The following is a 27,214-nucleotide window of genomic DNA, read 5'->3' on the forward strand; positions in this document are numbered from 1 at the left end:
GTCGTTGTGCGCATGGTCATCCTCCTTAGGGCCACCGCCGTCATTTTTCTGTGTATGGCCATCCTCCTTCGGGGCAGAGTCGTTCATCGCACCGCCGGCGTGCTTCGGGGGCACACCGGCGGCGCCTCTGTGATTGGCCTCAGTGGTTTTATGGATGTTATCAGCACGCTTCTGGGGCTTCTTTGCGGAGTCCTTCGTGCAGTAGGTTCCCATGGTTTACAAGCGGGGGAGATAAGTGTTTAGAGGGGGAGGGGGTAGTGAAGGAATGGGTAGAGCGCGACTATGGGGATAAGCGAGTCGAGTCAAGCGTGCGCGGGCGCTGGGGGTGGGGGTGGCGGGGTGCACACGAAAAGGGTGTCGGATAGTTTAAGAGGGCTGTAGAGGGGCGTGTAGGTGAGCCTGTAACGGGGAAAGCCTGCGATGGCGCACGTCAGCGAAGGTTGTGCGGCAGGGAGGGGGGCAGGAAGGTTAAGAGAGGATATAGGTTATAGCGCGCGTTGAAGGAATGCGGAATCTTTGAAAAGAATTGTGGGTAGGAGATTTCAGATGCGAGCTGGTTTGAGTCTGTGAGAGGAACGGTACGGCGAGCACGCAGCCAAGTAGAGGCGTAGAATGAGCGGGGTGCGTTAACTCAGAGAACATGTGCGCACAAGCGCGCATAGAGAAAGGTGGTGGTAAGAGAAAGAGAAGAATTACGAAAAGGAGAGCTAGCGGGCAGCTAGAGAGAGCCGAAAGCACCGCAGATGTTAAAATGAGGCTTCGCACAGTGAGCATCTCCCAACGAGAGAAGTCGACGTGCACACACACACACATATACATATGTATGCAGATATATATCGAAGTTCAACCCTTTCGCAATAGGAAAGGCGCAAGAGAAGAGTCGTCATATCAGCAGCTCGTATACGTAAAGGCCAAGGATACAAAGGATAGTGTACATGATGCCAAGCACCAAACGGCGCAGATTGCATATATGGAAAGACAGAGTGGGCACAGAAGGAAAGGGATGAGCGCGCGGGTCATGTCTCCCGCTCGTGCATTTTTCTCGTCACGCTGGGGCCTTGTGTTTATATTATGTTCGGGTGCCCCTTATCAAGGAGGATATAGGCGGCTCTGCGCAGGCGTGCGTGTGCTACGTGGCCAGCCTAAGGGTGCGTGTGCGTGCGTGTGTCTGTCTCTGTGTACGCGATCACGGAGATGAAACACGGTCTTCAAGGGAGTAGTGCAGACACACAGAGGGCGAGATAAAGAGAGGGGGGGCGCGACACGTTGAGGCGGGTGGGGAGGCCCATCAGAAATGAGAAAAGCCGAAAAAAAAAAACGCGAAAGAGCGGAGCACGTGACACCGCGTGAGGGCGGAGATACGCCATCTCGCGCAACGCATGCGCCTCACACATGCGCACTGTCTCATCCTCTGAGTTAGGTGGAGGATCAGAAGATGACGCCGAAATGGAAGGATGCGCTGTGCCGGTGACCCACCCGGACTTAGAGACACCCATGCGTGTTGATGAGGACGTAAGAAGGCTGCTCTTTTGCACCGACGCGCCCTGCGTCGCTATCAAAAGGGTGCGTATGCACCCCTGCTCGACTCCCAACGCCGTAGCAACGCTTCCGCCGTCTCCGCCGCTGTTGATCTGTCGGCTTGGCTTGAGGTGGTGACGCACGCCGTTGTTATCAATCCGCTCCGCTTGATTGGCACCGGTGCTGGCGAGGCGCTTTCTGGTGAACTGAATGGTCTGCGTCGATAGCCGCTGCTAAACGGCTCGGATGGGGCCGCAGGAACGAAGCGTCTTCCAGGTTGGGCTGCTGGGGCTGTCTGTGGCGAGGAAAGAGGTGGTGCACCTCCCGGACCCTGTGCAGGAAGACAACGCTGCACGAAGCAGCCGTCATTGGCTTTCCAGCCACCGTCCGCGGATGCCTCATATCGCGTCTGCAATGCGGGCGTGAAGGGCCGCCCTGGCGGCGCCGCGTATGGGTTGGTGTCGGTTTGGGCTGCTACGATTCGGTCATGACGTCGCTGCAGCGCGTGACGCCACATCTGAGTTACGCCCCCTTCTTCGCTTGGCGTAACGCGGGGCACAGTAGGAGACGCGGTCGTGTGGCCTTGCGGGCCCGAGACGTTCAACTCTCTGTGAGTGTCATGCACTGGATCATGCATCCCTCGTCGCTGCTGAGAAGCAGAAAAAGCGCGACCGCTTCCCCTCGCGCGTGTGGAGGTGCCACCGCCGCCTTCGCGGCGCAGTTGTAGATCGGCCGCGTAATGCAACAAAGGAATGTCCGTGGCAGAGATGGGCTGCCAGTCGGGGCGAGACGTACCTCGCAGCCGCTTCGGGGAATGATGCAGGGAAGCCGCGTACCCAGCTGCTGTGGCGTCGCCGCTGCAGTCATCTGCACCGTCAAGGCTTCCTACGGAATCCTCCAGCACAAGCGGCACACCTCCGTAGGACGTGGTGCGCACGGCCGGCAGCAGCGAGGCTGGAGCAGTGCGCGACGCTTCGGCGATCGAGAGCGGCGGATAAGGGTGTCCACGCAGCAGTGGAGGGGCTGTAGCAAGCTCCGAGGTCATCGGGTACGGTGCCACCGCAGCACCGCCACCGCAACCGTGGGAGAGCCGTTTTCTGGTGGCTGCCTTTAGTACTCGCTCGCCGGCAAACTGCTCAGCGGGCTTGAATCGTGAGAGCTGCTGCACGCGCTTCTTGTGAACCGTGGTGTACCATGTGCCGAGCTCCTTGGCGGTGCGCAGGCTTGGGGACACGGAAATGAGATGCAAGAGAAGCCTCTCATTTTCCTGCGCGATTTGCCGCTGCCGCATCTGGCGATGCCGCAAGCGGTGCGCCGTCTGTTTCTCGATGTTGTCGAAGAGGCAGACCTGCGCAGAGGTCGGGAAGAGGTTCATGTTGCGTCCTTTGCGCGCCATGTCGTCACTGGCGAGGAGAATCTGATGCAGTATCTTCACATTCTGAGCATAAATGTGAGCCTCATCGTGCCGCACTTGCTGGGCATAGCGATCGGCGTAGAGCTGTCTGTAGTGGTCCGTGGTGGGGTCACCTGGTTGCTGAAAATCTACTTCAGGCACATCCTGAATCGTGTGGGAGGGACTTAGACGTATCTCAGCCAGCCGCTGCATGTGCCACAAGTGTGCCAGCCCCGCCTCTTGCTCCGAGGTGGCGTAGTAGTGCTGCCGTAAGTTCTGACGCTCCTTGGCCGACGTGTGGGCCGCAGGACGCGGCATCTTTCACTGTCGAAGACTGCGAATCGTGTCGATGAGGGTGGCGGGATCTCTCTTCAATGGGTAAGTAGAGTAAAATGAAGTGATTATGCGGGAAGCTGCATGTCTGTCGGCTGCGCCAGTCTTCGTGTTCCGCTCTTGCTGTTTGGTGCGCGCCCAGGCCGAGCACGTCGTAGCTTCGACTCAGAGTGGTAATGATCTACACATGCACGCCGCCCCAGTGTCGCTCAGAGCCACAGCCGCTACGACAGCTTGGCGGCGGCGCTCAAAGAAGGCGAGGAAGGCGGGGACGAGCGTCCACGCGTGAGTGAGGGAGCAAGTTTGCGTAGCTGGGCGCCAGCGAGAGAGAGAAAAGAGGTCTGCGAGAACGTGCGCGCGTGCGAGTGGAGAGACCTTCACGGAGCCTTACGAGTGAAGAGGGGGGGGGGCAATGAAGCTCGTAGTCGTCGCGAATAAACACCGGCGTGCGTGTGTGTGTGTGTTGGGGTGTGGGGCGGGTGGCGGTGAGGGTAGCAGAGAGAAGACACGCCCGTCATGCGTAAACACAAATCGAGCGTGTATTGGGAAAAACAAAACGCAAGGAGTGAAAAGACGGCCTAACGCTGCGCCGTCACGCCGGATATCGCTTGCTGGGTGCATCAGACAGCGTGCATCACGCAGAGGAGCACTTGCCCAGATGCAGAGGCTAGCGAGCGCCTTGGCAGCGCCCAGAACCCCTCACAGCAGTCCGTCCCAGCGACAGAGGTGTGGGGAAGCGGAGAGTAGAGATGATGGAGATGCGATGTGGCGAGCGGTGCTGTTTCTGTTTTCTTGGTTTTGTCATCGCTGACCGATGCCTTAGGCCCATGCCTGCGAGTGTGTGCTCGTGCGATACTGACGGTGCGCTGCAATCGCAGGCATGCAGGCATTGGTCCTTCTTCGTCGTGCAGATCGGATCGCCTTTGAGGCTACAGAGCGCCAGAGGCAGGGAGATGACAAGCTGAGTAAGGTGTTACCCAAGCGCCGCTCATCCATCAGGGAGGCACACACACATACACCAAGCACAAAGACTCAGGGACACGGGTCAGCATACAGGTGTCCACGCGTGCATGTAACAAGCGAAGCACACGCGCAACCAGAATAAAGAAATGGCCGGAAGCAGAGCAGGAAAGAGAGAACAAAACGAAGGTTGGCACGACTGAGCGGTGCGGCAGCGTGCGTGAGCATATCATGCGCGGCAAGAGTAATGTGCACCGCGCAAATTCATCGCTGATCAAAGCCGAGTTGCTTACGATGTTCCGAAATCAGCTGCAGGCGCACATCGACTGCAGAGACGCCAGCACATTGGCCCTTAGCGCTGTCAATGTCACAGTCGTGTCAAGCCTGTCGTGCGTTGGTGTCGGAAGGGGAGAAGTACTGGCTGCCGCGACTGATTCAGGTGATGAAGTCGACTCTCTTGACGCCACTTCCAGTAGCGTCCGCCGCAGCCACGCCTCGTGCAAGGCGTCCACCTCGAAGCACAGCACCCACGTCGGCTGCAGTGACACTGAGGGCGAAGTTTCGGCCGGTGCGTCTCCAGTGCACGTGCCCGTGCTCCAGCTCACAGCATCCAGATCGTGGGGGGCTGCAGTGTAGCACACCATTACCACCGCTGTCGCAGAGTCCTCCGCCTCGGAGACTCCAGGCAACAGAGCGTGCGAAAATGGTGCGTAAGCGCTCAGTGGCGGAGGTTGGCTAGAGGGTGACACCACAGCAGTATTCTTCGTGGTGCCGCCGCTCTTTTGCCGGCCGTCTTGAGAGTATGAGGCCGCATCCTCCAGCAGAATCCGGAAGACATCTTGCGCTGCCCGCGCTTGCGCTTGGAGCCTGTGCCAGTGGCCGTCGGTCGTCAGTGCAATGGGATCATGGGCTGCAGTGTTCGGAGCAGCCGCTCGCTTGTCCGCCTCTGCGGCATTGCTTCGCGCTTGCGGTATCCCAAGCGCAGGCTTGCGCGCACGTCGACACCATGCCGCCCTGATCTTGTCCATGGGCGACTGCAAAGTTGTCGATTGAAAGGCAGCGGGCGCCGTCACAGGTTTTCCGTCCTTCTCGATTGCCGGGCTCATGCTGATGTGCAAGGACGAGGAGATGGGCAAGTACTCCCACAGCGTGCACGCCGGTGGCCGTGCTGCGACAGGCGTGTCGCTATTTTCTTCTTCTTGGGTGAGGTACGTGGTGGGTGAGACATTGGCGAGAGCATCAGTGTTGGTCGTAGCACCAGCCGCATCCGTTTGGTGTGCATTCAGTCGACTGCACAGAGCAGCTGTGTGCACTGGCACGAGTGGATTGCTCGGCATGCCGGCGGACTGCCAGCTCTGAGAGAGGTCTGCCTGACACGCCTTTAGCTGCGCCTGGAAGGATGACTTCTTTGACGGTGCAGCCTTGGGTGCTGAAGTCGCAGCTGCTGGCGCGGTGGCTGCTACTAGCTTCGAGGCGGGTGGTCGTGGAGGCGCTGCCTGGATGTCCGGCGATTTGGGTTCTGCCTCCCTTGCACTCTGCTCGTACGCATCCCCGCGCTGCCGTGGATTGTCCACATAGCGGCTGGTGTCATCCTTGCTGGACGCCTCTTTACCCAGGCCACTGAAAAACAGATTCTGACCGACATCGTGCGCTTCCTGGCCGCGCACTCCGTCCTCAGCCCTGCTGGCGTTTTGAACTGAGATGGTTACGGCATAGCCGGTGGACAGGACGCGCAGGAGCGAAGGCGCACTGAATCTCGCCGGTGTGCCTTGCTCCGATGGTGCTGTGAGTGCCGATATCGCGCCTGACTTTAGGCACTGCCGCAAGTGCTCCGCCAGCATCTCCCGAAGTTGCTCCTCCACCTGGAAGCTTCGCTGGCGCAGTGTGCGCCCTAGACGCATCTTCCATTGTCGAACCTCCGCAGCGGATGTCACCTCCTCGTCCCCTAACGCCGCACTGCCGACAGCTGTGGAAGGCGATCTTGAGTACCGGTGACACCGCCGCCGCCACCATCCCTTCAGCCCGCCAGGGTGTGATGACCGCGCATTTGAAAACCCCGAGGCGACTCTCGATGCGAAGCGCGCCGTTGCCGCTGGCGAGGCTGCTGGCCCCGGTAGATGTCGGGAGGGTGCGGAAGGCGTGTATGAAGCAACGGCCACAGCAGCCGGAGAGCTTGGGCTCGGAGCCGGCGCTGTTTTCTCTGGTGCACCGTTACGCTCCAGGGAGGTGGTGGTTGAGAGCGGGTTACGGTTAGTGGGGACATTGGTGGAGCCCGGCGGGAGCGGACCAGGCTCTTCCTCTTCCATGATGTCATGCGCGCCGTGCTGCGCGTGCAGCAGCTGGACATAGAGACGCCGCACGGCGTGATGAGCGTCTGCGTTCATTCGATACCCTCAGAAAGACACGGGTGGCGCTTCTCTGAAGAAGGCACGGGAAAGCAAACGGCGGTGGTGGTCTTGACCGTGGCGTTGTACATACTTCCCTTCCCTCATGCACTTCTCTGTGTGCGTGTGTGTGTGTGTGTGTGTGTGTGTGTGTGTGTGTCGGTGTCCGCACCTAAAAGAGAAGTGGAGACATTGTGTCGAGCAGTTTTGGCAGGGAGGGAAAACAAGCACGACGAGAACGCATGCAAGCATGCGTAAGATGCCGTCTTCATCGGCTGCGCGTCAGCAATCCGAAAGCAAGAGGAAGTGGGGACGCAAAGACACACACACACAGACACACACGTGCCTAGCGCGGTTCATGCACACGCGAAACAAGCGCACAGCTCACTCCGGAGCGCGAAAGGCAGCCGCTTTTCGCCACACTTCATACTTTTGTGCGGCGTTGTGTGCTGTCGCTGTTGGTTCCTCTTTGGCCTTCTCGTACACGTGCATGTGCGTGTGCAAGCGGGTACTAGCTGTGATGTGAAGTGAGCGCAGAAGTGCGCATGGTTGGCCGCTTGCTGTTAGCCGATGAGAATGTTCCTGCTGCTTTGGTAGCGGTGATGGGCACCGCTTCGCAAACCCTCGAACAGGTCGACCCGTGTCGGCGGAACAGTTGGACGCGCCGCCTCTCACTGGTATTGACACACCTGCTCTACGCCGCCGCTTGGAGAGACGACAGAATGCACGGGTCGATCGTGCGTGTCGGCAGGAATGCGCGACGGCATGGAGCTATCGGAGACACCGATGGCCGGTGCACAAGTACCCGTCGTAGAAGAACGCAGGACCTGATCGTCGAAGGCAAGGGCCATGACATCCCACTGCGGAACAGGCACGCCGGAGGCGGCGAGAGTGGACGCGCCCACTGCGGCTTCCACACTCTCTGCCGTATTCCCCTCTTCCTGACCTCCGACACGGGATGGGACGGAGTCAGCGGGGAGCCTACGGCGATGCACACTGCCGTGGTAGTCGAGAAAGCGGTCGTAGAAGCCACCGCCCTTGCCGAGGCGGGAACCAGTCCGCACGTCGAATAGCACGCCAGGCGCGAGTACGAGCATAGACACGTCGTCAAGGCTGCCTAAGGCGTGCGTGGCTCCCTCGTGAACGGCGGGGCTCAGACGGGTTCTCGGGTCCTCACTGGCATCGCGGTACTCGAGAAGGCCCGATGGCCGATACCCAGCCGCGTGGGGCTCTGGGAACAAACGTGCATATGCATCGCAGAGAACCATGTGACGATGACGGCCATGGCAGCTGGCGAGCATGGCGTGGTCGTCCTCGTCATCGCCCTTAACTCCTTCCAAAGTGGACGGCGAATGCAGGGGGGCTGGCATGCCGATAGTGGACGTACGTGAAGGCCCGAGTAGCCAGGGCTCCAAGAGAGAGGCGTTAAACTCACGGATGTTGTACGCACCTTGTGGGGCGAAGACTGTGTTCAGCTCACGTTCATTCAGCACCTCGACAAAGACCATCGCACTCTTGAGAGTGTGCGGCGCGGGATGTTGTGGCGGCAAGGGATCCGACATAACTGTTGATGACGCTGGTTGTGGTGTCAGCTCCACAGCAGGCACAGCCGCAGCCCTGGCCGTCAACAAGGCCGTCATCGTCTCTGGGAGCACGACAGGGGTCAAGATGTGAATGTTCTGTTCATGCGCGATTGACCATAGACGCTGCATGAGCGGCACAGGATCCACTTCGAAGTACAGCGGCAGATACGCCAGCACGAGCAGCGGCGGTGGAGAAAGTGGAGCGGGCAGAGGTGCACCCCGGCTCTCTGCCGCCCCCAACGAAGACGACGACGCTCCGCGAGCGGCAGAGGTCGCACCAGGCCGGTAGCGCGCGATAATGTATTCGTAGACATGATCGCAAATCTGTTGCGACGCAGCAGTCACCTGCGCTGGCTCCGACTTGGCCCACCTCCGCAAGCGGAGCAGTTGCTCCTTACGGAGTACCTTCTTGATGTGCGCAGTGGGGATGGGCTGCATCACGGAATCATGAGGCACGTGAGAGAGAAGAATGATGAGGGGGAGGAAGGGCGGAGCCGGCGCGCACGGCGCCAGGAGACAGCGAAGGAGAAAAGAACCTAAACGAAGAAGCGAAGGGAAGACGGTATAAAAAGGAGGCGTGTGAAGAAGCGCCCGTGAGAGCGCTCTTATCACCACCACCACCACCCTCCCCTCGTTGACCAGCGAACAGGACGGCGCACCGTTCTCTCCGCCTTGCTCAGTGCGCCACAATAAGAAAGCAATGAGGCGAGCAGGGCTCACGCACGCACGCGTGCAGCGAGAGCGAGAGGGAAGAAAAAAGAGGGGGCGGACGAGGTGATGTATTAGAGCAAGCCAAGGAGAGCCATAAAGCGAGAGGGAGAAGAAGTGCGCCGCGCATGGTAGAGAAGGAGGGGGAGGGAGTGAAATGGAAAGCGGGAAAGAGGAGCGAAAGGCAGCAATGGTCAGCGCTGCTGGCCAAGTGCTCCATCTAAACACGCACACACGCGTGTGAGAAGAGGGGGGGACCTCCCTGGACGTGCGATCGCGCAAAGCGAGTGCCTTCGGATGGAGTGTCGTCGCTGTCTTTTTTTTTTGGGGGGGGGTCTTCTTGCTCATCTGCCTGTGTGTCAGCACTCGACCTGTTGCGAAGTGAGCAGAAAAAGCGACGCGCACAGGGAAGCCGCACAAGATATATGCGCCGCACAGACGGTCCTCAGATGCGTCACAAGCCGGCCGCCGACGAGGACTCGGCGGCTGCGGTGTACTGGGCAAACAGGGGGCGTAGTGCATCCGTCTCTGCTTGCATGACAGTCGGTGTCCGAGGCGGACGTCGCCGCTGCTCCGCCTCGTCCGCCTCCGGCTCCCCGGCCAGCTTCCCTTGGGGGTCGAAGGGGATGACATGCACGTGCAGATGGTCTACCGTCTGCCCCGCCAGCGAGCCTTGCTGCACAGCAATGCTGTAGTTCCCGGCAGGCGGTACAGCGGGGGTGGCGGAGGAAGCAGCACCGCCTTCACTGTAGCGCTGACGACGCAGATGCTCGAGGACCTGAATAGTGCACCACATCACGCGGCCCCAGTCGTCTACCTCCTCCTCTGTGAGTCCGTGTATCGTGCTAACGCAGCGAATGGGCACCACCATGAGATGGTTCGGCGCGATGGGCTTCAGGTTCACGAGCACGCAGAAGTGCTGGGAACAATATGGGATGCTCACGGCAGCCGAAATGGGGAAGGGGTAGAAAGTGAAGCGATACCCGTCTTCGATTTCGGGAGTAATGGTGGAAGAGGTGGTGTTTGCGACTGAGGCGGCCGCGTAGGCATGCATCTGACGGAGGTTCTCAGCAGCATGCGCCTGTGCATCCGGCTTGGATGCCAACGGGTCCCGCTGCAACTTCTCTGCTGCCGTGGCGGCAGCGAGTGCTGTGTCTTCAGCGGTCAACAGCTCCGCCGACGCCTCCTCTGGCGACTGCGCAGGCTGCTGTTGCAGAGCCGTGACAAGGGCCGTGAAGGGATCAGGCACCGCTCCGCCTTCGCCCGCTTCCGCGGCCGTGGTCGATGGTGCAGGAGCGAGGTGGTAACGCTGCAGCTGGTGGTAGATCATGTTGTTCGGGGTGAAGTCGCCGGGTACCCGCTCCACAATGTGCAAGTACGCGTGGTTGTTGTTGGTTGTGGGCTCATCAGCGCTGGCGTGCGTGTCTGCCGTCGTTGAGCGGAGCTCCGCTGTATCCCCAGGGGAGGAGAAGTTAAAGCTTGCGCCTGGATGGGTGAGGCGGCGGCTCATCCGCAGCAGAGCGGACCAGTCGGCAGGCAGTAGCGAGGTAAGGCGGAAGACAGGCGCGGATGCAAAAGGGGAAGAGGAGGCCTGCGCCAGATGCTCGTAATGGTGACGGTATGCCTCATAGCTGGCACAGCTGTTCACGGTGGAAACGACATAGTGCACGCCCTTCGTGGTCACCGCAAACGGCAGCGGTACTTTCGCCGAGCGCATCGCTGTCGCGACCGCTGAGACCTGGGGGAGCTCGACGTTGTGTCAGTGCGCGTATGGATGTGTGAGCGAGGTGTGTGTGTGTGTGTGTGTGTGTGGCCCTGTCAGGTGGAGCGGCCGATCGCAGCCCACAACCTCGGCCCAAATGTTGATGCAAAACAACACCTGACCTTGCCACACGGTTGCGGTGACAGTGTGAGCGGGGGGAGGGGCAGGAAAAAGGGGGTCGACAGGAAATGAGTGAAAGGTGCGCACAGTGAGAGAGAGAGTGATGGCAGTGGTCGATCGAGAGGAAAGCTAACCAAGAATTGCAGGGGCTCGGCGTACAGTCAGGCGCGAAAAAAAAACAGCACACACAGCATTCGCCGAGACGGTAGCGCTAGGAGGCTCAGTCGACTTTGTTTTGCGGATCGCCTATTCCCGTGCGCCGCGGTGATGTATGCACGCATGTGCGGCTGCACACCTGAATCCCTGTGTGCTCGTCTTTTTCTCTGAGAGTGTGCGTGTAGCTGTGCACCTGCTTCGCGAGCATCGCTGTGGCCCGCTCACCCTCACTCGGCGTGGTACGTGACATGTATGCTCAGGTGCGCCTACGCCGCCGTCGAATTCTCTAACGCCCGCTTCTCCTCCTCCAATGTGCGTAGCACGGCCACAAGCTGCTCTCCGCTCAGGATGCTCGTGCTGCGGCCACACAAGGCAGGAGGCACGAGCACCATCACGAACACAAACGGGGGAGGCACAGCAAAGGAGACGGCAGTGCGCAAGGCACGTGCGTCGCAGACCGCTGCCGTGTCGGCCTTGGACCCGGAAGCAGTGGTGGTCACGGCGGCCGTGCTCTGCTTTCCACCGGCCGCCGGTCGTCCACCCTGTCCACGACCCCGGTCCTGACAGGCGCTCTTTGAATTGTAGAACTGCACCGTTCTCTCAACCCACTGCCGCGCCTGTCGCTCTGCTTGGTCCAGCGCCGCCGAAACCTTCGCCTCCGGAAGGGTGTCTGTCGGAGAAGATGAGCCGAAGAGGGCGCGCCGGTCGACTGGGTAGCACGCGTCGCGAAGCAGGGAATACGGGCTAGTGCGCAGAGATGAGGCTATCGGCGACAGGTGTGCGTTTCTGCCGTCTGTGCCTTGGCAAGTGGCCCCGTCGCGTTCGGCGCACGGCACGACCGCGGGCTGCGGAGTGTTCAAAGCTGTTAGCGGCGGAAGTGTCGTCGTGCTGGCGTCCTCTGCAGCGCCGCCCGTGACGTCGAACGTCACGACACCGACGCGATCTGCCTTCCAGTAGCCATTGCCGCCGCTGTCGATGCCGTTGTTCTTGTCGCTGACGTCCGTGTACAGTACCTCCTCCAGCGCCCGCATCCCCTCCAGCAGCACCCTGCCCTGCTCAACACGGTCTTCATAGTAAAAGACGCGCGCCGGTCGGTGGTACTGAATCAAGGAGAAAAATCGGTTCAGTTTGTACTTGACGGTGCCGGCCGTCTCAGTCGGCTTCAGCAAGACGTCCTCCACCTCCTTGTCGAGTCCAGCCTGCTGCAGCAGCGTCCAGATTCGGTCGCAGTACTTTACGTCCCGGCCAGTGAGCACATAGATGAGCGGCATGTCCACCGTCGCGGCCGCTGGGTGTGTGCCGACGTTGGGACGGCGCTCCTTCGTCAAAGAGTTGCGGGTCTTGACGATGGCGCGCATGTGTGTAAGAATGGGCTCCACAAACCACGTGGCCTCAGCCGGCCGCTCCGGCACTGCCGGTGGCGACAGCGTCGAAAGACTCTGATACCACCCTAGGCCGCCGGAGGACACGGGGCAGCGTAGTTCGCCGTGCAGCCTTTTTGCTGCGGCGGCTGCATCCTCGGCGCCGAGATCGCCCGAGGCGACAAGTGCGGCGGCAAGCGCGTTCGGGTCGGCCACCGGAGAGAAGAAGATCGTGCCGTCGAAATCGAAAATGTGCAACTCCACCATAAGGGCCACCAGAAGGTTGAAAGGGGGAGAAGGGAAGGAGGAAGAGGGAGGGAAAAACACAAGCGAAGGCGGGCGCTGAAGCAGGCACAGACTCGCGAGCACACAACACTCAGCGACAATGGCACACCGCACGCTACCAGCTACAGCACTCGAGTACTCACTGCGTGTTTGTCGATGTGCTAGAGATAAGGTGATATGATGGAAGCGCAAAAAAAAAAGAAACGCAAACCCGAAAGTACTTAAAAGGGGCGAGGAATGGCCACGGGGAAGAGAAGGAGAGATGAGCACATAGACGGTATCGGAGTGGTACAAAAGCCAGCACCACGGAGGAAAGGATATGCACGCAACGGCTTTGATGAGCTTCGCCAGCCACACTCCTCCCCACTCAGCCCCCCTCCCCTCACACACACACAACAGCGTGTGAGTGCACGTGAGACAGAAAAAGCAGAGTGTCTCACATAAAGGTGTGTTTGTGCATGTGTATGCGTGTGTGATTTAAGCTGGCGATGATAACTTCGGTTGTGCATATGCGTACATAGGTACGACGCAAAACACAGTGGAAGGCGCCCACCCTCTTCCGGGGCCTAAAAGGCTCTGCTCCGAGTCTCGTTGTGCGCCACGCTCCCTCACCAGATGTCAGCTCCACAAAGTGCTCTGGAGGATCGTGGGAGGGAGTGAAGACTCAAAGGACAAGACCGGGGAAGAAAGAAAGGGAGAAAGGCAGAACAGAGAAACGGCGTGCCAACTGGGGGCTTCGGTGCTCATTCGCGGGCGAGTGTGCAGAGATGCGCACGCGCGCGCCCTGTTCCCCTGTGGGTGCATACGCGGGTGAAGAGAAGAAACCACGGCGTCGCCTTCTCCCGCGCCATCTTCGTGCAGCCTCCCTCTCCCCTTTCCCCCTCCCTCGTTAGATATCAGCGCGGCTCCTCGCGTCGTCTGCGGTGATACGCAGTCCTTCCAGGGCCGCCGAGGACGCCATTAGGGACTCGATCCACGCAGCACGACCCTCCGCCGTCGCCCAGCTCCGCCGCACCTCTGCAGAGGGCGACACCTTTGCAAAGGACATGCCCACAAGCTTCTCCTGAATGCTCTGCTGCACGCGCTGAAACCCGATCGAGGCCAAGCACGTCGTCCATTCGCTCATCCAGTTGCGACGCCGCGGACCCTGCGTGCGCGTGCTCACAATAACAAGCAGTCCACCTTCCTTGAGCGCCAGGAAAGCATGGATGCACGCCAAGAAACGCAAGCGTGGGGTGGGGATGTAGGAAAGGAGAAGACAGAAAAAAACGGCGTCGTAGCTTTCCAGCCGCACCGCCGTCGCTGCAAGCGAACTTTGCGCCGCGTCGCCCGCACTGCCGTCACGTGAGTCGCAGGGGTGCAATCCGGAGTTTCCACCCCCGTCGGTGAGGCTGCTGGCTGGGCGCTGCCGCTGATAGCGGACGCGGCCCTCCTCCGCCGTGCCGGATGCAACGGCGGTACTGCTCCCGCGCACCGCTTCGTCTGCCTCCGGCTCTTCAGCGAAAAAACCCATCTGCAGCCAATCCGCCTGCCACACACACGGTGACGGGGCACCGTTCGAGCCATTGTTGCATCCCGCGGCTCCCTGATAGGGCGCAAGATCCATGGACGTTACATGCAGAGGTACCGGTGCAAGAGGCGCAGTACGGCTCAAGATCCTGCCGAAAAAGGGACCGTAGCATGAACCCACATCCAGAGTCCACAGCGGCGCAGGCGCTGACGTCGGCGTCGCATGAGGCGCGCCGCGGGTGTAGTGCAGCGCAGTAGCCCACGCCGTGTGCTCGCCTCGGCGCCACGTCGACTCCTCCACAATGGCGCGTGCGTCTACATCCTCGTCGATGAGCCCTCGCACTGCACACACCTCCGTTGTCGACCCACTAATTGAGTCGGTACTCGAGGACAAGCAAGAGAAGCCGCCAGCCCTCGACATCTTTGGCGCAATGCTGCAGCTGCCATCCCGGGATGGTGTGCAGGCTCTGATCAGATGGCCCACCTCCGCTTCCGTCGCCATGCGACCATATCGCTGAAAGAAGAGCCTGCGAAGGGGCTTCACGACTCGTGCAAACACTCCAGGCAGTTGACGGAAGCGTGTCTGCTCGACGCACACCCTGAAGCATGGCAGGGAGGACGATTGCACAGCCGCCGGAGGTCGGCCATCAGCGGCGCCGGGTGCGCTGCCTGCAGTTCCCTCCCCGCAACCTTCCGTCTCTGCCTCGCCGAGGTAGTAGGAAGCGATGCTCTGCAAGCAGTAGCCGAGGCGGTCGCTGTAGTGGCGAGAGTCGGTGTCGGACATCGTCGCAGTTACCGTAGCTGACATTGCCTCGCCTATCATCACAAAAGAAGACGGCGTTTGTACCCCGTCTGCCGTATCGCTACTTCGCTTGCGCTTCTCGCCAAGACGTGGTGCGGTGGATTCAGACGTTGCTGCGCGGCCGCCGTGCGCTGCAGGCTCGCCTCTTGCGCGGCTACTATCATCCACTCCAGTGCCGTGCCCCGCCAGAGGTGTCACAGATGGATTCCAGTACAGCGTTGCGAGATGATGCATCGCCTCAGCATAGGCGGAGAGCCGCTGCGCAGCCGCCTCGCCTGTCAGCGTGCACCGCCACGCTTTCAGCTCTTCGTGGTACGACGGTGGCGGCGCAGAGGCAGTAAGACAATATGAAGCGCCCATGGCGGTTACCACAGTGCCACTGCCACTGACACCGGACTGCACGGCCGCCTGCAGGTGTCGATGCTGCTCCTTGATGAGAGATGCCCAGCCCAGGTGCTCTGTTGAAACAGCTTCGTTCTGCGATGTTGAGGTCAATGCAGGCGCTTGAGAAGGCGACTCTGGCAAAGGTGCGTGTGAGACCGACTCATGATACCTACCGGCACCGTTTTTTGCCTGCTGCGACTTTGCCGACGACATTAGGCGCGACACTCAAATGAGGCTAGCGGCACTGTGAGAACGCGGGAGCAAGGAAAGACAGCACACTCACGCGGCCCGGCAACACCGTCCCTCTGGCTATGCTCGGTCAGTGCTTCGTTGATGCGTGCGTGTGACGCGCGCGCATGCGTATAGGGAATGCGTTTCAAGAGAGGGAAGACACAAAGCGAGCCAGTGAGCGCGTGTGAGTGCAGTGTGCATTCGAGATACGAGAGCGCGCGCATACGCAGCACAAAATCCATCCTGCGCCCCCCCCACACACACCGCCGCCCCTCCCCCTCCCTTTCCGTTCTTGTTCATCCCCTCACGGAGTCGTGCGAAGCGCTTTGTGGAAGGAGAGACCCGCAGAGCATCCGCACTGGCTTGACAGGAGGAGGGACACGCACCGCCATGTCCTCGCGTCCGCTCTTGACGGCCACCACACATATAATCGTAATACTAGTAAGAGAGGAGGGAGAGCACCCCTCTCAGCCCCTGCTGCTGGCCAGTGAGAGAGAAGCAGCCCCCCTCCCCCCACCTTTGCGAGTCCGCTCTCGCCCTCTTCTTTTTCTTTGTCAAGCCGCAGCTGTCTTGGGGTTGGTGAAGACTTGCCCATGAAAGAAAGCCACGCCGTCGAAGCATGCCCACTGGCTAAGACATTCCGGAGAAGGGCACACACGCAGACATACAGGCACAGACACAAAGAATGGCACAAGACACAGAAGACGCAGCAGCCACAACGCGCATCTTACCAGAAGGACACAGGCACAGGCAGGTCGCAAATGAAGAAGAAAGCGATGGGATAAGAGAGAGACGCGGAGAGGGAAAAGAAGGAAAATCACCATGGAGCAGCAGCAGCTGCTGCTGCTGCTGCTGAAGTTGTGGCAAATGGATCAGCTTGCACGCGTGGGTGCTCGTGCGAGCGGGGTGTGCGAGAGAGAAGGGAAGCTGGGGATGGAGAGAGGTGATGCAGCCTATCCATGCTCATCCTCCCAGAAATCACCAAGCAAGAGAATGTAATGGAAAATCATAATGAGCAAAGACAGCCGCACCCGTTTCCAGTTCTTGGCGTGACCTATGCATCCCCTTCTCTGGCTTTTCGCTAGCTTCTCGTCTGCAGCCACGATTCAAGAGGCATGGGGCGCATCTCCCCCGCCCACCCCAAAAGCTGTGCCCACACGCTCAAGCAAACGACGACATCCCCCCTGAGGAGACAGTAAGGCAACAAAACCATCGCAAAGGAAGAGGGAGGAGGAGGGGGGCACAGATAAGATACAGATACGTATATGCGGAAATGGGCAAAGGAGCGCAGGAAAAGGGAAGGCAAAAGCGGCCTGCCACACACGCACACACGCACACCTTTTCTGTCTACGCGCAGGTACCGCTATACCCCAAGCCGGCCCTAAACCTTCCCACCTCTCCCGTCTACGGCGCCGTCAGCAGCACCACCACCACAACACACACACCATACAGGCACGCTAGCAGTCCATGTAGTCACCCTCCTCAAAGGAGTCGCAGATGACCTCCACGGACGGCTTATCCAGCAACCGCTGAATCGCGTCCTGCATCATGATGGACCCGCACACGTTGATGACCTTGAGAGACGGGCAGTCGGCCAGCCGATTCACGTCTGTCACGTTTGTCATCTTCAGATCAAGCTCCTCCAGCGTGGCGCACTCCGTCAGCATCTCCACACCTTCGTTAGTCACGGCCGTGCGCCCACACAGGATGCGGCGTATTTTCGGGCACTGGTGAAAGGCGTTGATGCTAGAGATGTACAGACACCCAGTGAGCACCACCGTATCGAGCTCTGGCGACTCTTCCAGGTGAATCAAGGTGTAGTCTGTGAGCGCCGTGTTCGTCGCATCGAGAACGCGCAGGTGCTCCATATTTTTGAGAAACGTGATGTTGTTGAGGTCGGTCGCGGCGCAGCGGAACATTTCGAGTTGGGTGCACTGCGCCACGCATTCGATGTCCTGCAGTACGCTCAGCCGCGACACATCGAGGAAGCGGAGTTTCTTTAGGCTTCCCAGCGCGGACAGGTCAGCGATTTCCTCACAGCCGTCCAGCGACAAGTGCACCAGGTTCTTGGCCAACGACGTCTTAAGTGTATTCAACGTCATCGAGTGGAGCGGCGTCTCGGACATGAGCAACGTCGTCAATGACTCCAGCGCCTCTTTAGGTATCTGCGTGAGGGCAGTGTCAATGAAGGTCGCGGTGAGATCGAGAGTGCGCAGGTTGGAGCTGAGGTCACTAAAAAAGGCAGAAGATGTGTCATCGTATACGCCGCAGCTTTCCACGTGCACGTCCACCAATGAGGCACATGTCTCGGAGTGGATCGCGTTCAGGTTGGAGAGCTTGCTGCAGGACCGCAGTGTCAACTTCTTGAGGTTCGAGAGGTGCAGCCCCGAGACACCGTCCGGCTCCACAGGGCAGAAGACGATCGTGAGAGATTCGAGGCTTTTGATGCGGCTGGCATCCCCGAGGGACGTGACGCCGCGGCAGGAGACCAGCTCCAGCTCCCTCAAGTTTGTCAACGCGCCAAGGGGCTCGAAGAAAGAGTTCTCCACGGGAGCGTGATGCAGCACGAGGCGCGACAGCCCATTGGCGACTAAGGCGTGATAGCGGCCCAGCAGCTTAGCGCTGTGGGTGCGGAACTTGCGACCGATAGAGGAGATAGAGTACAGGGAGTAGTTGCTGCGTCCCCGCTCGTCTTCCTGGGCGTTGAAGATGATGCACTGGCCGTAGCGGGAAACCATGATTTCCTTGTGTGGTGCCCATGGGCTCTGCGGGCTCTGCACAGCGCTGCGAAACGGTCGCGAGACGCATCGCATGGCTGTCAGGGTGCGTCGGTTGTACGGCATGTAGCGCATCACCTCGTGAAGGGTTTCCTTGTCCGGAATCTCCCCCGTGAAGGGTGTCCCGCTGCTTTGAGAGAGCATCGGCCGGTGTCGCAGAGGTGTCGGGAGGGAGAGAGGGTGTCTGGAAGCACGAGACGGAGAGGCACACACACACACGCACACGCACACGCGCGTGAAAAGGGAGAAGGGGGGGAACAAAAGGGTTCGCGAGATGGGCAGTGCTGCAGCACGGGGAAGGCCGTGGAAGGGGAGGATGTTGTGTCAAGAAGCCAGACAAGGAAGAGAGAGAGGAGTGAACAAATATATATATATATATATATATATGTACGCGTGTGTAAACGAAGGACTCTATGTGCGTCTGTGGATCTGCGACCCTGCGCGACAGGGTGGAGATGGAAAAGGTATAGGAGGGCAGCAACGCGGCAACGCGTTAGTACGCGGCGTGCGTTTGGGGTGAGCAACCCCCCACAGTGGACGCACTGGGGCGCAACAATGAAGATTGATCAGTGTGATAAGCCCGCCTCACCATGCACAGACACACACGCCTATGTGGGCCCTTGCACGCCAAATGTGAGAAAATGCAGCAGAGGACAGAAAACCAACCAAAAGAAAATATATATTAAAAGCTGAATAGTGGGAGCAGGAACCAGAGAGAAGAGAGACGAAGAGGAAGAGGAGGAGAGTTAGCAGCATCGATGCCGCCGTATGAGCAGATGCGGAGCGCGGGAGCAGCAGTGCGCATCCCTGGTCCTCAGCCGTTTCATTTTGCCAGACACACACTCACACAAGGCTGCGTAGTTCGCATGAGTGGGTTGCCCCAGTGCAACAAAAAGCGAGAGAAAGAGAGAGACAAGCATACTCATGCAGGCTAGTGGGAGAGAACTCAGAGAGAGAGATGGGGGAGGACGCCCAGACGTGTAGGCGAAAACGGGAGAAACAAGTAAGCAGAATGTCGGCTGTTGCCACCACACATATAATTGACTTATCTCCTGTCACACGAAGAGCTGGTCGGGTATGTGTCGCGGCTTCTCTGCTGCTCCTGCTAAGGAAGCTGTTGCTTGAGCACGAAAAACAGCATGAACGAAGAGCGCGGGAGAAACCTACCAAAAAATCTACAGAAGCCGATTCAAGCAGATGAGAGAAATGCAAGAGAAACTCCTCGTTGCGTCCACATGTAGCGGCACCCATCACAACCGCCGTCGCACATACTCCCGTGAGGGCGGGGAGGTGAAGAGTGCAACCACGGAGGGAGATAGCATCGTTAAGCAAACGCGGCGAGAAAGCTCAAACGCAAAACTCATCGGCGATGGGCACACGCACACCAACACACACCTGTACATGTATATATACATGTATACATGCACATGGATTGCGATGCCCAAAGCGAGAGCGTAAACATGACAAAGAACAGAGAGCGGCAGAAAGAGCGATGTGGAGAGGGCGATGCGGCCTCTGTGGTCGACACCGCCGCCTCACGCCGCCACGAAGGTGTACGAGAAAAAAAAAAAACGCTGATTCTTCCAAGGATGAAGCACGCGACGAAACTGATCACCCATCCCACCAACCTCACTTCATCGCTTCGCGACGAGAGAGAGAGAAGACGACCCGCGTCTACGACGTAGTGCATCCCCCCTCCCCTCCCTCCGCGCTTCTTCATGTCAGCACCCCCTCGTCCGTCATCCTCCACACAAACGCGCGCGCAAGCAGTTACGCGCAGCCGCACAAAGACAGCGATGGAAACCGGCGAGGAGAGGTGGAGCGAGGGAGGGCGCGAGAGCAGGAAAAGGGCAGGACATGGCAACAATGTGAGAGAGCACCATTGACAGACAGTCGAAAACATTTTGCTTCCTCAATGTGTCATTCGCTCACGACCACATCAGCACAGAGGCGCGTGCAACCACAGCTGGCCCACCTCTGTTGCACTGCGGCTACATCCTGGCCGTTGAGGATAGGCTTTCCTGCCGCCAAATCGGGCTATGCGCCTAAAGGGATCTCGTTGTCCATCCTCGGATACGTGCTGCGCGATCGGCGTCACACGGGCTTGGCTGGACTGCCTACCTTGATACAAGCAGACCGCGTCCAGGGTCTGGCGGGAAAGCAGAGGCGGTGTGCTCCTGTCGTGCGGGTAGCAGGGGAATGTCGGCCTGGCGTCTGAGACCGGTAGCCAGGTCCGTAGCCTGTCCAGTTGGCGTCGACTCCTCCGCCATTGCCGATTTTGCATGCTTGCCAAGCTTCTTTTGGTGCACCGATTCACAATCGGCCATCGACAAGCCGATATGAGAGGGGCGCGCGGCCGCTGCGCATAATGGAGGTGTGCGCGTGCGGAGCTCCGAGGGGTATCGGTGCCTGCACACCGGCTTGAGAGCTGCGAAAGCGTTGTGACGGCACCGCCATGCGTGTGTGCACCCATCCTCACGCTAAGTGCGCAAGGCGGCCTCCTGGCGTGGCTGCGGAGGGATGCAAGCGTGCGCGGCGCAGCAGCGCTGTGGGGTCGGGGGCAGGGGCTTGGCCTCTCCCAGCGGGTGTCCGCTATCTGCATATTTTGGGGCACCCACGATGGCTGCGGCTGCTTTGGCGTGAGGGTGCACAAGGGCCTTCGTGCAGTTCCCGGCCAGCACCAGCCGACCGCGCGGCGGCACCGTGGAGCAACGCTGACTCCAGCCGTGCCATGTAGGCGTAGCGGAGGCGATCCCTTGACGGACCGCATTCGTGCGGGCAGACACCCCTGCGCTCGGCAGGCCGAGTCGTGGGTACTTTGATGGCCTGTGACGGGTGCGTGGGCTGTATGTGCACGCGGAGAAGGCTTGGGGAAAGTGGCGATCCTCTTCCAGATACGTGGGTGCAGCGGAAAGCTGCTGCTGGTTGCGGTGCCGCGCACTGGTGAGTGTGCATGCCCCTTTTGATTCGGTCGGGGAGGGGTGAGCAAGAACCAGTTACACGTACACATACACAGAGACACAACCACACGCGGGTCTTTCATCGTAAGCGTAGCCTTCCAAACGTGCAAACGCACGTTGGCAATATGGGAAACCTCATTAATCTGAGGAGTATGTCGAATAGATGTATGCATATATTATACACACGCGCAGGCAGGCACCGAGAGAGAAAGCGTGCGCCGTCGTCTGGTGTCGCGGAGCGGCGCAGTAATCTCGTGGGCACGGATGCTTCACGAGGGTCGGGGTAGCTGAGAGCTCTTGTGCACAAACGCCGGCAGCGTCTCGTCGCGGAGGTCGAGCAAGCAGGCCGCGCGCGCAATGCCAGGATCGTTAAACTTCGCGTATACCGCCAAGCTCGCATTGCACAGGCCTACCAGGGCTGGGCATACATCCAAAGATGTCGATAGTTGCTTCGACCAGCACTGAAAGCTCAACAGAGAAATCCTGGCAGAACGGCTCTTGAAGTTACCGATACGGTGCAAGACCTCTGGTGTCACCGCCATGGCGACGGCGCGGCGACCCGCTCACATTTTCCAGCGTGGGTATACTTGTAGTGGTGTCCCATGTGGTTTCCGTGGCCCGGAAGTACGATGAGTGTGTTGAGCGGGTCCTCGAAGAAGCGCAGCTTCACGCGCAGGTCATTGAAGAAGAGGGTCAAGGTGTCGGAGAGAGGCACCATGGCGCCGTGCGTGCCCGCGTGGCTCCCGGTCATGCGCAATACTTTGAAGCAGTCCTTTCTGTAGCTGTCCCCTCCCTCTTCCCCGGTGCGGCGCCGCAATCGCTATCCTTGGCGGGCCCGAAGCGACGCGCCGGTGCATGCGCGGCGGCAGCCGCTGAGCTGTTTTGCAAGCAAGCGCTCCGTGTTGTCCAATGCGTGCTCACACACCGCCTCGCCTGCCATGTAGTGAGACACGATGTTGCAAGGGCCGCGAGAGTTACCTGACAGCTCGGAGTGCCCCCGCTGCCAGAAGAGCATTTAGAAATAGCGGTCCACACCCGTCACCCGCCCACCCGCGCCGCTGTTAGGTACCCGTGTGGTGCATCAGATACTCGAAAACGCTGTGGCAGCAGGCCGAGGTGAAGGGGGGCTCTCAGATCATCCCCGTACATGTGCTTTGCCAGCGTAGGCACGCTACTGTTCACGAAGGACACGTTCGGGAACTTGACCTTGGTGCTGAGGCCAATGGAAGTGGCTGAGATCCCAGCGAGGAACGGCACAAGGTTGGCTGTGGTCTTCACCCCCCCCCGTCCCGAAGTGTCGCGGCCCCCTTCGCCGCTGCTGCTGTGTGAGCAGAGGTGCTCATGTGATGGAGCTCGATCAGGGAACCCGTGAACTTGGGCAAAGAGCGGCACAGCTCCTGTCGACTGGCGCCGTCAAACACGCGAATAAGCACATCGCTAGCCTGCCTCCCCGCCTCTGCGACGCAGCCCGCGGGGTGTCGGCCGTCCTCGCACTCGCGCTTCCAGTGTGAGGTGCACACGCCACTGCCTCGCCCCGAGCGAGAGCGGTGTGCGTGTTCAGCAGCGAGTCGTCCAGCGGCCACAGGTGGTACTCTTCGTGGTCCATCGCTGCGCAGAAGACCTTGCACACCGAAGAGCAGTTGAGCGGCGCACACAGCACATCCTCCAGCGGCACCTTGGGTCTCCGCTCACGCACGTTTCTGTCCAGCCGTGTACGCGGGTCACAAGGCGCTGCTACCAATGTCGAGGGATGCAGCTCCACCGCCGTGATCAGCTCGGATTTGAGGTTGCGGTGAACCACAGCGCCGCGCGTGCCGTCCTTCAACGGTGTCTCACTGTCACCATCCCTCTTCCTTTCGTCTCACACATCTACCCCAAAACTGCAAGTCGCGCCCCGGCGCGTGCCCCGTTCGCCGGGCCAGGTGCGCCACAGGTGTGGGCAGCTGCCACTAGACAGCGACGTACGACAGCGTCCCGCGTGCGAGCACCGTCAGCGTTGCTGAGTGGAGCTCCAAAAAATGAAGAAGCGAGATGAAGTGACCCCGCACCAGCCGTGAGAGCGGCATTAGGAAGCCCCCACGTCAGCGCAGATGCCACCACGCAAGGGACAACAAAAGGCTCGGCACGCAAGCACGTGTGGATGGTCCCGCCCCGCCGCCTGAACAAGCATCCCTCGCAGCAGCTAATACAGAGCCTAGCGCATGTATTACTCGTTCCCCGCCGGCCAGGAAACCCACAAGTACTGCAGAGAGAAGGACAGAGAGGAGGCGATCCAATAGGAAATCGGAGACCAAGTAAAAGTGGAAGCAGAACTTCCGACGCTGCACTCTTCCACGAGTGTGTTGATGAGTCAGCCTGCGTACGCGTATGCGTATGTCCGCGACTAGACTCACTCCCAGATTCGTATCCCACAGGTAGCAGAGCCGGAGTACGTCTGCAAAGACAAGGTGGGAAGTGTACAGTCATGCATGAGTTTTGTGCTGCTTTCCACCTTCCTCTTCGGGGTTTGTTTCCTTTCTGCTTGTACCCTCAAGCGCTAGATGCCGCGTGTGTGTGTCTACGCGAAACGATCATCATGTGGGAGAAGTTGTAGGAAGAAAGACGGGTAGATAGACTCGCAGATCGCAGAGGAACAAAGGAAAAACAAAAAAAAAGGTAACCCTGAAGCATGGCACAGAAGAGAGCAGCTGAGAGACACCAGAGCTGGTGCACGCCGGTGCATAGACTCGTCACTGCGCGAAGAGGAGTCAGAATGCTTGCTGGGTGTGCCGATACCCTGTGCAGCGCGGCGGAGCCTAGCCGTTGTTGTCTGTGTTTCGTTGCCTTTCCATATTGATCGCTATTTTTTTTTATCTGAACTCTTTTTCCCATTTCCGCCCTTACTGCAGGCACCATAGCGGAGGGGGGTGGGGTGGCACGGAAGGTGCCGCCCAGCAGGTACAGCAGCCACATCGCTATTCCATCTCGCCCTCTCTTACGATAGAGAAAGAGAAGGGGAGAGAAGGGAGGGGCACAACGAGGAGACTTGGATGGTTTGTCGGGGGTCATAAATAGTGGTTGCCTTCTTCCGCCTTTTATGTCACTTACAGCGATAAAAAGCCGCGCTAAAGAAGGAGAAATCGAGAGAGGAAAAGGAAGAGGACAGAGACACGGAGACGGAGACAGGGGGAAGGGGGCAAGGCAGGGTATTACCGCGTCTCTGAAAGGGACAAAAATTTTTTTTTCATAATAGCAAAAAAAAAAACACGAAAGAAGTGAGGGGAGGATAGTGATGTCCACCAGACAGTGATAGTGACGGTATGCAGCCACGGCGGCATTGGAGAAGACACGACAACAACATGCATACACACAAATAAACGAGCACACACACACACACATGAGGACTGTAACGCGTGGAGGAAAAAGCGGGCAGACGGCGAATCGATAGGTCTTTCCAAAGCACTGCGCGGCAGACAAAACACAGTGACGCCGACGCAAGAGCAAAGGGAGAAGAAGAGAATGATAGGGCGCTTGCACAAGACACAGAGTAGGCAACGCAACGGCATGCTTCAAGGGCGACGGGCAATGGAAGAGGCAAAAGGCTAAAATGAAAAAGAGGAGGAAATCGCAATACCAGAGGGGCTCTTAGCCGGAAGAGAGGTACATGTGTGCATGACATGTAACCTACACGTACTTGCACAGGAAGGCGTGCACACGCACCGGCCTGCTCGTGACAGAGCGGCACAGAAAAGCGGATACATAAGCAAACAAAGGCTGACCAAACAAAGATAACAACGCCCAAACGATACAGACGCACCCACGCACACACACACACAGGCCGTGAGAAAGGGAAGACAAGGAAAGCGGGCATACCATGACGAAAGCAAGGCGTTTCCTTCTTCCTCACGAAGTGTTTTGTGAGTGTGCGGGTACGTAGAACAGAGAGAGGGGGGAGGGTAGACGCGTGGATCTCAACGACTGTTGGTATTCGTTTCACAGAACTGAGCTATCGTTTCGGTGATGCGTCGCCAGCTATAGAACGAACCCAAGCGAAAAAAAAAAAGCAACACGAAAATGGGCCAGAGAGCGCATGCTCAGTTCTCCAGAATCGGAGATATCCACCAGCAAGAGGGGGGGGGAAGAAACACCAACTACACATGCGCAGACATCGAAAAAAATCAGCAGCAGGGTGCGGCGGGTCGTTCCCCAACGCTCTCGTCAACGTCAACCCCTCGTCCGACTTCTGCACACGGCAAGGTGACGGCAGAAGAGGTGTGCCGCACGGACAATACCGCTTCCGACCAATCAGGCCACACACACACAACATAATGGAAAGCGGACGACGGCAACGTACATGCAGAGGAGCTACGCAGGGACCGGCCGGCGCTCCCATGGTGCCTGAGGAGCCAGGTGGGAGCAGAGCCACAGCAAGCGATGAAAGGCTGCCTGGGTGAGATGAGACTCATTCCACCCCATTAGGCGGCTCGTGCGCAGCTGCTTACGCATTACCTCACTATCAAGATCGTCGTTCACGGTAATAAACAGAGGCGACATCGATGCACGCCGGGCCGTCGACGCAGACCCACCCGCCTCATTGCTAGCGGAGTGCTCCAGGCGAGAGAGAATGATCGCAAGGCGCTGAAAGTCCTCCACGATAAAGAATCGAAACGTCAGGTCAGTCATGGAGACGTGGTGATGCACATCCAGCACCAAAGACTGCACCCGTGACGCGTCTACAGAGCCGCGATTCCGGCAGCCACTGATCATTTCGTGGCTCACCTTCTGAGGTGCGCTTGCCGTTCTCTCCGACAAGAGCGTGCGCACCACCTGAGACGGCTTGTAGAGTCGGTGCGGCGCTGAAGCCGGCACGGAGGTGGCTGTTCTCTGCACACTACCGCTGCGGCGAGAGAGGCTGTTATACGCCGTCTTCGTCGGCGACACCGGCACAGTGGTGATGCTGCTCAGCCATTTTTCCTCGTAGGAGCTCCAGCGCGCGAGCATATCGCTGTGCTGCAGCCGTACCGTTTGGCTGCCTCCCTCGAGCGGGTGGCCAGGGCAGGACGTATTGCGCCTCCGCCGCCACTTACGGGTCGTGAGGGGACGCATGTGTCGCAGCGAGGCGACACATCGCTCGTCACTCTGGCACCAAAGCGCCGCCGTACGTGCGCGGCGCATCGCCAACGCAAACGACTCGTAGATGTGAGCAGGGGAAAAGTTGTTCATGCTGCGCAGATACGCTCTGCGCATCTCCTTCGCAGTCTCGGCGAAGCCATTTATGGGGTCGTCCAACATCGTCTGTAGCACTTCGCGATCAACCACACGAGGCATATGAGCGTACTCCATCGACGGAACGATCCCGGGCAGCTCTTCCTGAATGTAATAACGAGCGAGATGGTTTAGGGCATTATTGCTATTCAGCTTAGGCTTGGAAAACTGCGCTGGTCTGCACAAGAAGCGCAGCGTTCGGTCCACCAACCTCCCTGTAGGATGCATATCCTCCAGCTCGGCGCACCACGACTGAGGAACGAGCCACGCTCCTATGCGTGCCAGAGTTGACCTGGATGGGGCTCGCACGTAGCCGTCACTGTTAAATACGGTCTCGAATAGAAGCGGGACTCGTTTATCGTCACTGTAGAGCTGAGCTGTCCTGATGTCACACACAGCATTTGCCTGCTGCAGGTTGGCCATCTCCAAGATCTGGCGCGGCGGCGACAGAGGGCGGAACAGGTCGAAGAAGGACAGCAGACGACCAACTATCATATCATTGTTGAAGTAGAAAAAAAAGCGCGAGATGCCCGGAATGCGATGCAGCCCGGACTCTATCACGTTCGAGTTCAGCGTCGGCAGCACCCACGCCGCCTCATCAGCGCTGAACATATCCGCATGCGTCACCACGCGCAGCTCCGGGAACCTCTCCGTGTCAAGCCACGCAGGCACCTGGTCCCTGTCAGAGAGCACAAGGTACACGCGCCGCACCAGCGACACAACCCCATCTGCCGCGCCAGCGTC

General features: G+C 59.2%; 8 protein-coding genes across 8 annotated transcripts; all 8 read right to left on the reverse strand.

The window, feature by feature from the left end:
- Positions 1 to 2: 2 nt before the first annotated feature.
- Positions 3 to 62, reverse strand: LDBPK_231240 (hydrophilic acylated surface protein a; the record flags this gene model as incomplete). The annotated part of the gene is made up of 1 exon (XM_003860969.1): positions 3 to 62. A coding segment is annotated over one exon (60 nt), but the record flags the coding sequence as incomplete, so codon positions are not given.
- Positions 63 to 1,555: 1,493 nt separating this feature from the next.
- Positions 1,556 to 3,229, reverse strand: LDBPK_231250 (hypothetical protein, conserved; the record flags this gene model as incomplete). Its single annotated transcript, XM_003860970.1, has 1 exon — positions 1,556 to 3,229. The coding sequence occupies one exon, from the start codon at positions 3,227 to 3,229 to the stop codon at positions 1,556 to 1,558; it is 1,674 nt and encodes a 557-aa protein (XP_003861018.1).
- Positions 3,230 to 4,509: 1,280 nt separating this feature from the next.
- LDBPK_231260 (hypothetical protein, unknown function) lies at positions 4,510 to 6,588 on the reverse strand (the record flags this gene model as incomplete). Its single annotated transcript, XM_003860971.1, has 1 exon — positions 4,510 to 6,588. One exon carries the CDS (start codon positions 6,586 to 6,588, stop codon positions 4,510 to 4,512), a length of 2,079 nt encoding a protein of 692 aa, XP_003861019.1.
- Positions 6,589 to 7,259: 671 nt separating this feature from the next.
- Positions 7,260 to 8,609, reverse strand: LDBPK_231270 (hypothetical protein, conserved; the record flags this gene model as incomplete). The annotated part of the gene is made up of 1 exon (XM_003860972.1): positions 7,260 to 8,609. One exon carries the CDS (start codon positions 8,607 to 8,609, stop codon positions 7,260 to 7,262), a length of 1,350 nt encoding a protein of 449 aa, XP_003861020.1.
- Positions 8,610 to 9,333: 724 nt separating this feature from the next.
- On the reverse strand, positions 9,334 to 10,389 carry LDBPK_231280 (hypothetical protein, conserved; the record flags this gene model as incomplete). Its single annotated transcript, XM_003860973.1, has 1 exon — positions 9,334 to 10,389. One exon carries the CDS (start codon positions 10,387 to 10,389, stop codon positions 9,334 to 9,336), a length of 1,056 nt encoding a protein of 351 aa, XP_003861021.1.
- A 794-nt stretch (positions 10,390 to 11,183) lies between these two features.
- On the reverse strand, positions 11,184 to 12,545 carry LDBPK_231290 (hypothetical protein, conserved; the record flags this gene model as incomplete). Its single annotated transcript, XM_003860974.1, has 1 exon — positions 11,184 to 12,545. One exon carries the CDS (start codon positions 12,543 to 12,545, stop codon positions 11,184 to 11,186), a length of 1,362 nt encoding a protein of 453 aa, XP_003861022.1.
- A 907-nt stretch (positions 12,546 to 13,452) lies between these two features.
- On the reverse strand, positions 13,453 to 15,471 carry LDBPK_231300 (hypothetical protein, conserved; the record flags this gene model as incomplete). The annotated part of the gene is made up of 1 exon (XM_003860975.1): positions 13,453 to 15,471. One exon carries the CDS (start codon positions 15,469 to 15,471, stop codon positions 13,453 to 13,455), a length of 2,019 nt encoding a protein of 672 aa, XP_003861023.1.
- A 1,475-nt stretch (positions 15,472 to 16,946) lies between these two features.
- On the reverse strand, positions 16,947 to 18,410 carry LDBPK_231310 (hypothetical protein, conserved; the record flags this gene model as incomplete). The annotated part of the gene is made up of 1 exon (XM_003860976.1): positions 16,947 to 18,410. One exon carries the CDS (start codon positions 18,408 to 18,410, stop codon positions 16,947 to 16,949), a length of 1,464 nt encoding a protein of 487 aa, XP_003861024.1.
- Between the last annotated feature and the right edge of the window lie 8,804 nt (positions 18,411 to 27,214).

Source organism: Leishmania donovani, chromosome 23 (assembly GCF_000227135.1).
Source record: "Leishmania donovani BPK282A1 complete genome, chromosome 23".
Taxonomy (NCBI): Eukaryota; Euglenozoa; class Kinetoplastea; order Trypanosomatida; family Trypanosomatidae; genus Leishmania; species Leishmania donovani.